Source organism: Podarcis vaucheri (assembly GCF_965113315.1).
Source record: "Podarcis vaucheri genome assembly, chromosome: 5".
Taxonomy (NCBI): domain Eukaryota; kingdom Metazoa; phylum Chordata; class Lepidosauria; order Squamata; family Lacertidae; genus Podarcis; species Podarcis vaucheri.
In genome coordinates this window covers 57,700,387-57,712,126 of record NC_138763.1, presented here as the reverse complement: position 1 = coordinate 57,712,126, position 11,740 = coordinate 57,700,387, and the positions used below count along the sequence as shown (strand labels likewise).

General features: G+C 42.2%; 1 protein-coding gene across 1 annotated transcript in view; it reads left to right on the top strand.

Moving 5' to 3' along the window:
* The first annotated feature begins 1,149 nt into the window (after positions 1–1,149).
* The window catches only part of CPXM2 (carboxypeptidase X, M14 family member 2), an 83,088-nt gene continuing 72,497 nt past the window's right edge, over positions 1,150–11,740 (top strand). Inside the window, exons 1-2 of the mRNA XM_082225299.1 lie at positions 1,150–1,799; positions 10,760–10,861. Coding sequence (XP_082081425.1) covers positions 1,475–1,799; positions 10,760–10,861 — 427 coding nt within the window. The 5' untranslated portion in view covers positions 1,150–1,474. The remainder of the gene's footprint in view (positions 1,800–10,759; positions 10,862–11,740) is intronic.

The window sequence follows — 11,740 nt, the reverse complement described above, 5'->3', positions numbered from 1 at the left end:
GTGAATTACTGGTTCCATTTTTACATTTCTAGATAAATTCAGGAGCACCCCTGCATTAAAGCTCTTTCCCATGCTGTGTGTGACATAGCACAGCCTACTCCCATCACTGACATCTGGTAAGAAGCAAGAGCAAATTTGGGTCGTTGAAAGTTGTGATTATGCAATTAAAAGCTGATGTCACTTAATTTCTTTGCAAGACCATTTATACAAATTCCATCTGGACATAGGTGGGGAGGCAGGGGGAAAGCTGAGAATAGTACTTGATTTCTTTTTATTTTGCAACTGATGAAAATGAATGTGAAAATGGTCTTGTCATTTTGGCTCAGGATTAGCAATGACACTGACTTGTGTATGGCAAAAAGTTACATGGGATTTGTAGTACCTTTCTATTATATTGGTACAGATACAGAACTCCAGCAAAGAGAAATGCCAACATTTTATATTTGCTGTTGCAATGTGTTTTGGAAGGTGAGGTATCTTTCTGATGCTTTTAACTCATTCCTGTTTTGAAAAACCTTCAAGTGGAACTGTTTTACATACTTGAAGGAGAATGCAGGCTTTCGGTAACTAATCTCTTATCCAAGGCCACCTGATTGAGTGGGGTTCAAAAAATAATAATGCCTGAAATAAAATAAAGTAAAGCTGAAAATCTGCAAAAGAAAGAATCCTAATTATTAACCTTTTAGTCTATCAAGGGATTATAAATGTAAAATGTAAACTTTCTATGCTGTTGATGGTCTGCACCTGTTTTTTATCAAGAGCTGGAGGAGTAGAAGGAATTTTCACAAGCATGTTTTCCTTTCTGTTCCATAGAATCTGAATGCAATCTTAATATTCTGTAAGGGGGAGCAGGAACCTCTAAACCACAGGAGAAAACATTTCCCTCTTCCAAGTTTTCATCCAAACACACCCCACTGCATATAGTCCTGGCAAGAGAATAGAGATACATTTTTTGTACAGTGATTTTGAGAGCGAGGCTCATGGCCAGTTTTTCATTTCTTTGAATATACAGTATTTAGACTCTGTGTTAATATCAGTTCTCAAAACACAGCATCTTAGGTGCCAAGAGTTGGATTAAAGTTTTTAATTGCCTGGGGAGCAGGGAGGAGCAGGAGGGAAGAGAAAGCAGAGAAAGGAGCAAAGATCTGTAAAGGATTCACAGAGTCCAACACCTGCCAAATGCCAGCTCTCTCTTCTCCCGTATGTCTGCATGTGTGTCTGGCTGGCTGGTGAGCCCCGACGATCACATGGACCTCAGGCAACCACCTCCCTCCCTCTGATTCCAGTCCTCACTCCCACTTCATTACTTGCAACTTTTGCAAACTACTCCAAAGCTGAAGTGCTTATCCCAGACTCTGCTCTTGATTCTGGGGTTTGCTAACTGCCAAGATCTGTTTTTCCCTCTCTGCTGATCCTACATTGGATATTCACAGAGGAGCTTTCTACTGCAAAAAAAGCAAAAATAATAATAATAATGACCTCCTTTGTCGAGAAAGCTTCTTTTGCTCAGCTCTGCCTCGCGCTGTGTGCTTTTGATCTGACACTGCTTGGGGATATAACCTGGGCTCTACCTATGGAAGAGCAGGATTACTATCTGCAGGAAATCATCAACAGGGATCATTATTATTCCTTTCCAGATCCTGAAGAGGAGTATTCGCCTTTCACAGAACAGCCAAGGGAGGAAGAAACCGAGCCCCCTTTGGAGACAGAAGAACCCCAAAGATTCAAGCTGGGCAAGAAGGAGTTAAAAATGAAGAAAGCCAACAAAAAAGACAGATCTACTCTCGAGACCCCGCCAGGTAACTTTCCTCTTTCACTTCCGAAATTCTGAGATTCCAGATGGGTCTCAAAGGATTTCGCCCCCATAAGTTAATATCCGAAGCAGAAAAGCAGAAATAGTAACTGCACTGCTAATGACGTTAAACACCCTCGTACTAATCACAGCTGTTATACTAACAGAATTAGTGATCATGCTGGTCTGAAAGTCTAATTTTAACCCCTGCCTTCACTCTTTTGGGAAGACTAAAATTTGCTTCCACTTCCTTTTCTCTCTTGCTCTAAAGGTTTTCAGGAAAAGTTCTCTTGAAGTCACACATCCTGTGTGCATCTTTCTTTTTTGCTTAGTAAAATCGTCATGATGTCAACAAGGGTAGACGGAATTTTGTTCGCAGGTTGCCCAGGTTCATATAGGGGTTCTGGGATTTGCTTCTAGGAAGTGTGAACTTCTGATTTCATAACAAAGCCCTCCCTGGCAAAAGTCAGATCTCAGTGGATATAAACTAAAATCAATTTGTGATTTTTATTGTGAATCAAGATTTAGCATAACCCAGTGATTAAAGTCTGGGCCTTGGGGTCAGGCCACTGGCTGCAGTCCTAACTCCACTTCCCTGTGAGTAAGCCATGCTGGATTCAACAGGACTTACTTCTAAGTAGACATGCTTATGATTGCAAATCTGACCTCGGCAAACAATACTATGATTATATTATTATTACTATTACTTTAATTATTTTATACCACATTATGTAACATAAGTTGCTTATTATTCCTGCATCAACACTTTAAGTGTAGTAAACTATGGCAGCTGAAATATGGCCCAGAATATTGAAATATGGTCCAAATATTTGTCCAGAACTGCTCAAGGTATTTCATGGCTGAGAGAGAATTTGCACCTGGATTTGTTGGTTTAAAGGTCCAGATTTTGGGAACTGTATCAGTTGTGCCCTTTGTTTATTTGCATTCAAGACATAAGCACAGGTATCTCCCCCCCTCTTTTTAGGACCATAAAGTGTTTGAATGTTGGACAGGAAACATATTAAGGACCTGTGCAGTTATGATATGGCTTTATGAGATAGAGGGATGTGCTCTGGGAGGAATATGCTGATACAGCATGCTCTGCTAGGGAACCCTTGCACCTTAAAGATGTGTTTGCTTGCACCAGTCTCACTTCACTGAAATGTAGCAACATGACAACTGCCTTTTGTATGTCTTTTGATATACGGGACTTTTAGATATACGGGACTTTTAGATATACGGGACTTTTAGAACCTTTGTGAGATTCTTCAATGCAGATTAATTACACAGCGTGCCTAGACAAACAACACTATTTTCCTAAGGGCAAAACAGCATAGGGCAGTACCAACAGGAGATAAAGGAACCTTAATTTACAGCTGTGAATCTGCCTGCAGGAACAACAGCCTGCCTATGTAAAATGGGATTTGAGAAAACAGATTGTGTACAGAAGATGAAAATTGAACTGGCTAGTGTTAAAACCACCTTTTGTCTTCAGTTCGGCAGAACTAAAGGCATGTGGGATTAATTAGGTGTTTGTAGCAAGCAATCAGCTGGGTCTGCTCTGGAATGAAGCAAAGCTGACGGACAGGAATTAGGAACATGTGATGTGCCCTTTGGCTGAGCAGCTGGTACCAATCAGTAGTTCCTTTGAATCAGAGCAGGGCTAAAATTCATTGCAGTCTGAATGCTACGAACACTTATACACACGTTTGCTTAATGTAAACTAATGGGGATAGAAAGTTCCAATGCAGCTGTTTCAAACACTGTGCTAGATAGCTTGCCTTCAATTTCCATTGTTTTAAATCAGTTGAATTGGACCAATTCTAAGTTTCACTTAACTACAATGCATAATATGAATTGACAGAACTATTCTTCACCTTCCCACCAATGACACATCGTGGATCACATCATATTTGAAGTGATAAATGCCATACAGCCCCTGCTTCACACACTTCCTATAGTGCCTTCCTCATATTTATACCCTATAATTCACTTCTGGGACTTATACAGATGCAGATACTATAGCAGCCAATGGATTGACCTGGGAAGTTTCAGCTCAGATATTCTCGCTACCATGAACTAAGTAGGTGTTCTTCACTAATTGTGTATCTTTCAGCTTCAACACTCCATGATTTATACAGGATGCATGGAGAATCATTTGGTCCATAAGCAGGCAATCTTATTACAGCACCAGCAATTGATGGCTTCAGATAGGTGTAGGTAGGTAGAGGTAGGGGTAGGTGTGTGTGTGTGTGTGTGTGTGTGTGTGTGTGTGTGTGTGTGTGAGAAAGAGAGAGAGAGAGAGAGAGAGAGAGAGAGAGAGAGAGAGATCAGATAGACAAGGAATACACACATTGGCAAGACCTGTAGTCTGTATATATCAGGTCTTCTTAACCACACATTGCATATGTAGTGCAGAGGTTGAAAGAGGTTACCTACTAAATTCAGGGTAGATGAAAATTCTACCATGGGGGGGGGGGTGCCTGGAACCCTGGCCCTGACCACAACTCAGCTGGCAGCAAGAAAGGTCCCCAAGTGGCAGACAACATCTTTCTCAACCACAACATCGCAGGCCAGTGCCCAAGTGGCAAGCCAGTGTTGCTACTATCAAAGCAAGGGTAGGTAGCAGGTCAGTAACTAAAGAGAGAATGACGAATGCTGTGTTGCTATGGCTTTGACAGGTTTGCCACAACCACCTTCCCAAGCCAGGATGTCTTGTGAGAGGCTGCAGGACTTCTGGTGACATGCCCTGCAACAGTGGTTCCCAAACTCCAACCCCATAGACCACCTGAAAATTGTTGAGGGTCCTGGAAGGGCACTTAATTATTTTTCTGCTCATTGCAGCAACTGTGCTAAATGTCTGACTTGCAATTGTTCTTTTTCTTTTTATTTTTATCCCCCTCCCTGCTCCATCTTTCTGGCCTCCTCCTACCCATTAGTGGTCTATCCTGCTCACTTTGTAGGTTCTTTGACTAATGGAGCAGCTGACATGCCTGCTGCTCCCACTGTTTTTCACAGACATGCTGTGGACAACCTGAGTGAAGCTCGAGGACCACTGGTGATCCATGCTAGCTCAGCTGGTTAGAGTGTAGTGCTGAAAATGCCAAGGTTGCAGGTTTGATCCCCATATTCCTGCTTTGCAGGGGAATGAACTAGATGATTCTCATGGTTATCTACAATTCTATGTCCTACAGGGGAAATAGGGCCAGTACTGGCAAGTACTGTGGTGGGAGAAGCCCTATGGGAATTGGGGTGAGTCAGGGTGTACACAGCCCACTCTCTTCACTGCATCCTGAAAGGAGACTTTCTGGTTCACAGTAGCTGTGTGCGCACATTATATACCATAGCTCAGGCTTCCTCAAACTTGGTACTCCAGATGTTTTGAGACTAGAGCTCCCATCATCCCTCACCACTGGTCCTGCTAGCTAGGGATTATGAGAGTTGTAGGCCAAAAACGTCTGGAGGGCCGAGTTTGAGGAAGCCTGCCATAGCTGCATGCATCATAAATCTATAGGCAGTACAATATAGGATTTGAATATGAGGAGCTTGTGACGTATGTGCTTCAGTGGGTGCATGACACTTTTTGCAAACATGCACAGGATAAGCATTTAGTTGGTGGACCCCCTCCACCAACTGTTTCTGATTTCTGTATAAATCAAGTATAAATCAGGTAGCTGCAAGTAGGACTGTGAAGCAGCCTTTGCCAACCTGATGGCCCCCAGAAGTTTTGGACTACAACTCCCATCATCAGCAGTCAGGACATCTGGGCTAGCTGAGGCTGCTAGGAATTGTAGTCCAAAACATCTGGAGGGCACCAGCTTGGTGAAGGCTGATGCAAGACATTAAAGAAAGGCTAAGCATTATTTTTCAAATAAATAAATCCTTGTTGCACCAGACGAGAAGTAGCCAACAAAATTGTATTCCCTCCACCCCTAATATAAAGATTTTATTGGCAGGGAAAGATTGCATAGAAAGGCTTTTAGGATGAGAACTATGTTTTCCATCTAAGTAAATCTAGGATAAAAATATCTTGCCGGAGTTGCCAGATGTAATTTATTTAAGGGAACATTCCTTATTCTGAAATGCCTCCATGCCAAACGTCTCTTCTCCATAGCATTCCTGTGAAACACAAGCCTTTCAAACTGCATTATGTTTCTAATTTCTGAAATCTTGATGTGCCAAACCAACAAATCCTGACTGTTCTGCATTTTGTATATACATCAGGAAAAGTTCCTTGGGAATGTATTCATCTTTAAGATGGTTCTGAAAGTGCTTACCTAGTTTTGTGCTCGTTTCCATGAGTGTCAACTCGTGCCTCCATTTCTGAGGATGAATGCTGAGGATGAAATGTACATTTTTAAGCATTTCAGTGATTGCTTGGAATAGGAATCTGCCATGCACCTAATGCACTGTCACCACCACACACAAGTTATGCAGTCACCTCCCCTCCAACTAGTGCAGATATTCCACCTCATACCCATCTTGGATTCTGGTCTGCAACGCTTTGTAACTAGACTTTGAAACAGACCCACAATACATTGAGTTACCCCATCTTGCTACATTATCTGCTCAATCAATCCTCTGCCTTGCAATGCAAAGCAATTATTTTCAGGGCTATCCCAGGACATTTTGCTGGCTGAGTGGGAGCAGCAAATGGTGCCCCCTTCCTGGTCCAAGTCATGTTGGGTAGCATCCAAGACTGGTCAAATTATGTTATTTCCTCAGGCAGGAAATCCTGCAAGCACCTCCCCCCACTCCGCCACCTCAAAGGAAAAACGTATCATTGATAACAATGATTTCATGACACCCAAAATCTGCTGTCTGAGGCAGCTACCTCCTTATGCCTAAAGGTAAGGCTGACCTTGATAACACTGCATACAAGGCAAGCATTTTTGTCAATTTAACCTCTCACTGCTCGCACAGCTATAACTTTTTTCTTTTGACAAAACTGGATGTTTCTCCAAGCACGATACCCTCTAAAACGTCTTGAATCAAATTTGGCTGTTTTCTGAAGCACTGAGTCAGGTTCTGAACTGAATCTTGTGGTTGGTGTACACTGTCAGTATTTTCTGCTGCTGTGGTACTCTTTTGCTTTGCTGAATGAGTGTGTGTGCATGTGTGCGTGCGCGCGCGCGCACACACACACTGTTCTTTTACTTCCTCTCTCTTCCCCGTCTTGCTTTGAACTAAAGTGTCTGGCTCTGAATCAGGGCTTCCTCCTGCATCTTTTCTTGTCTCACTTTCTTCTTTTTCAGGCTTGCTCAGTGAGAACAGCTGCAGCCATACAGCAAGTGGGGATCTCTTTTCCCTTTCTTGTCTCTTGCTGTCTCCCTGCTGCATGTTGTGTGTGCGGTTGGTAGCAGCAGTGCTTTCGAGCATAAACCTCAGCACTACAAACCTACATGATGGCAATCTAGGATTGCTGCAGTGGAAAGTATTAGCAGAGAGGCAATAAGACTTTCTAACTTTCCTAATATGGTACAAATGACTAAAGAGAGGGACTCCATTCAGAGGAGAGAGCTTAAACTATACATAAGCTCATTTATGCTCATTTAAGTTCATGCCAGCCCTGTGGGGGGAAATGGGGGAAGGGGAGCTGACCGATGTTCTTCAAAAAGAATGTCAATTGGTTCACATGTGATACAAAAACCACAGGAAACTTGAAAACTGATTGCAAATGCAGCTCCCTGCATGATAAATTTTTTTAAGTCTTTTACACACAAGCTGCAGCAGAAAGTGAGGGACTTCAAAGAGTCTACTGAAAGTTGGGCTGAGAGGCATGATGAAAGTTCACATTCTCAAATTTTTGACTCAGAATTTGAAAGGGGGACAAAAAGAGGGGTGTTTTCAGGAAGCACAAAATAAGACTAAGAGTAGGTGGACTTACAAGTGGCAAAATGGCATATTGCAGTCTTTCCTTCTTTTCTGCCACTGTTATCAGCTGCATATTCTAGTAGCATGTGTGAAATCAGTATAAATTATTCGAATAGTGGGTAGTCACGAGGATCCAGAGAAATGGTCCTTGATTCAATCTCCACGTTTCTTTCTTATTCATTTAAAATATTTATATCCTGGCGTTCCAACCTGTCATCAGGATGCCTAATATGGCTAAGAACGTGGGATTGATAGACCAGTTAAAATCAGGCCCATCCTATTTCTTGGTTACAGAGCGAAGTCTGTCCTGACCTCCTTTGATGCAGATTGTTAATGAAAAAGCCTTTTAAAAATACCCGGAAACACACTTAAAACACAAGCACACCTTTAAAAGTACTTAAGAGGTGGTACAAGGGTTGTGAGCTGCCTTTGTTCACTTCTAGGTCTTCCCCTTTAAAACAGTTGAAATAGTGTATCCAATTGCCCAAAACTTGTGGGGCTAGCGCTCCTTGCCGCTGTATGTATTTAAAGTACATGAAGAAAGATCCCATGAGAATGATGGGATTTGGAGATGTTCTATCCCTTCCCAGGGGAATTATATGAAAAAATGGCTAGCTTCTGGAGCAGACATAGCCTGCCCGGTGGAGTGGAGCCATTACACCAGCTATCAAACACATGAGTTGTTGTTGCTTATTAGGAGGAAGCAGTCCTTTCCTTTCCTAAAAAAATGTTTAGGGGTACTCTCATTTTTCTACTCATATTGAAATACTGCCCCTCAATGATGCCAAACTTAGATTCACAAAATGTTTAGGGGTGTGTGTACCCCTGCGACCCTCCCCCCCAAAAAAAAAGGACTGGGAGGAAGAGAGACAAGGCATCAGGGACGTCTGCATGGGGCAAGTGGCAGCTGGGAAGCCAACATGGGACTGCCACTTCTGCACTGGGACTGCCATGCTTTCTTCTGTACAATTGCCCCTTGTAGCAATAGAATGCTACCACGTTCTATGAGCACCTATTTCAAAGGTTTTAAAGGGGGTGGTAAATGGCAGGGGGCAGCGTGCTATCTTCTGATCACCTGATAAAAATACACCAAAGTGTGGATTCTGAAGCTGACCACTGATCTCATCTGGGTCAAGATCTATCTTGACTGGATCTGATGAGTCTGCTCTGGAAAATCCAAGTACGGTGGAGTCCTCCTCCCTACAAGGAACATAATTTAAAAACCAAAATATCAAGATCAATGGGATTTACTCCCAGCTACAGTAAGTGTTTACAAGCCAAAACCTCCTTGAGATCACTAGATGTGAATCATATGCCTGTTCTGAAACTCTGTATTAGGTCGTAAGAACTTAAAAAGGACCCAAACTAGATAAGGCCAAGGGCTCATCTCATCTAGCATTTGGTTCTCAGTCTCCAAACAAATGCTTATAGGAAACTCACAAGCAGCTCATGAGCACAATTGCACTCTCCCAAATATAGTCAAGCTCCAATACTTTGGTGAAGGCCAGGATCTAAATTTGCACCTTAATTTGTCTATGGATAATGCATAACATGTGAAAGACACTGCCTCTTTGTTTTCTGCCCCTGATGGAATTTAAACCAATTCACTGGTTGTGTCTGGAGGATAAAATAGGAAGCCTGCCATGTTCCTTTACTTGCCAGTGATGGAAGAGTGTTTCCAGCTCACAGCTTGTTCCACTCTTACAGCCTTTATTAATGCTACTCCCCGAGACTCAAGTAGTCGGTACCTTCATATTAAGATTTACAGCATACTTATGGGAATGTGGGTCATGAACTTCTGCAGGAAATTGTCTGCTCTCTATGAGTCATGTCATGAGTACCAAAATATAAGGCAATGCCTACAAAAACATACTGTAGGTCACAATCAACCCATTGGTCTGTAGGACTCTCAACTTTGCATCCTCACTGATACAGATACACTTGAAGTCTGGAAACTGAGATTGTCACTGTTAAGAATCCCGATTTCATACAGGAACCGGGTCCTGACATCTGTTGGTAAAACTCTGCCACATAAGTTAAGCAATTGCACACCACTTTGATTTTCAGGGAGAAACAGTTAAGTGTGTGTTTCTTAAATCTTCAGCTGACAGTAGACTTAAAATGCTTGACTTGGGCTAGATTGTGCACTGTGCCATTAATCTGTCTATGTAGATGTTTAGACTACTGGTTGGAGAAACTGTGCATGCTTCCCAGGGAGCAAGTCCTATTGCAATCTGTGAAATTCACTTCCAAATAAACACACACAGCATTGCACTGCATGCCCCATGGGAATTCATAAGACACATCTCACTTTTTCGGAAGTGTATCCAATATTAGGAACTCAGCTTTAAACTGAGTCAGAACATTGGTCCATCTAGCAGAGTATACTTTATACTGACCAGTAGTAGCTCTCTAGTGTTTCCAATAGGAATGGGGGAGAAATTCTATTAAGATTGCTTCAAAAGGCAAACTCACCAAATTCACACTTTTCAGAAAATAATATACAAATCACCCTTCAGACTTCTCTGAATTTTGCAGCCCAGTTTGACAGCCAAGAAACAGGTACGAAAATGCAAAAACAACCTACAGATATGAATTATATGAGGGTGAAGTACTTTGCAGGAAATGTGTATATTAGGCAAATCTGCATACAAAAAGTATGTTTGTTAGGATAAATCTACAATGCTCACAATTTGCGAACACCAGGTTTAAGGTTTCTCTTACAACCAAGTGGTATATGAATTTTATGAAAGAGTAAATAAATATGCATGAATTTTCAAGAGGATATTCCCGCCCAAATAAATATGTGTGGAGAACTGAATTTAAGAGTAGAAAAATGAGAACATGAGAAGCCTGTAACTGACAGGCCCATCTAACCCTACATGCAAGGGAGCAATGGCCTTCCCCCCCCCAAGTCATCTGATTTTGGGGGCCTTTGAAAAAGGCACCGGAACAATTTTTTGCTGTTGGCAGAAAGAGGAAGGGATTAAAATATGGGAGTCCCCCCTTCATTTAGTGGATTTTGTCTTTTATGTTTCAATAGTCTATATTTGGGGGAAAACAATACACCATATTTTTCTTTTCTCCTTACAGTTAAAAATGGGAACAAGAAAGGTGAGAAAAACAAGAAAAGCAACGAAAGGACACCAGATGGAGACTATGAAAGACGAAGCACTTATGAGGAGAGCTGGGAAAGTAAGCTTGAATCCTCTCAGATGGCATCTTACTTTTTCATTCTTTGGTGAACAATTTTGTGAGAGAAATAACAAGGTGAAATGGTACCTCCCCAAGAGACCCTAGCTCATTACTAAACACTCGTCAGTTCCAGATGTGTGTTCTGGAACCTTCTTATTAGCTGCTGACTAAAACTACAGGCTCGAAACCTGCAGCTTTTGCTGTTGTGTTTACTTTTAATTTACACCTCAGGCCATGTTGATCAGTCTTGGGAGGGATGGGAAACTTCTTTCAGCCCGAAAGCCACATTCCCTTCTGGCAACCTTCCAAGAGCCACATGGAAGTGGTGGGGAGAGCCAAGATGTTACAGTGGGTGGAGGGGGGGGAGCACTCACCCAGCCCTCTCCATATCACATCCAGACAAGCAACATGAATTATCAGAATTCAAGGACACATTCCAGCCAGGCAAAAAAAAAAAGGGGGGGGTAGAGCTAGTGAGGGTTGTGGCCTGGGGAAATGGTGAAGGTGGTCTAGGGAGAGTTCTGTGGGTCAGGTAGAGAGGGGTGGAGATCCACATTTAACCCTTGAGACCGAGTTTGCCCACAGTTTTTCCCCACTGAACTCACAGAAAGGGAAAGGGTGGATGAATAAACTGCCTAGTTATTAGCAACAGTCCTCATTCCTATGAGAGATTTTGTTCAACAAAACTAGTTTTCCACGAATATAGTAAAGGTACTTGATTGGTGGGTTCCTGAAACAGTAGTAGGACTGAATGTTGTCTCCATTGGTCAGCATGGGACAGATGTAGGTGGTAGCTTTCTGAACTGAACCACTTCATTCAGCAAAGGGAAGGCATAATATTTTTGAATGATTAAATGAAAAAATTACCTGCTTGTAATA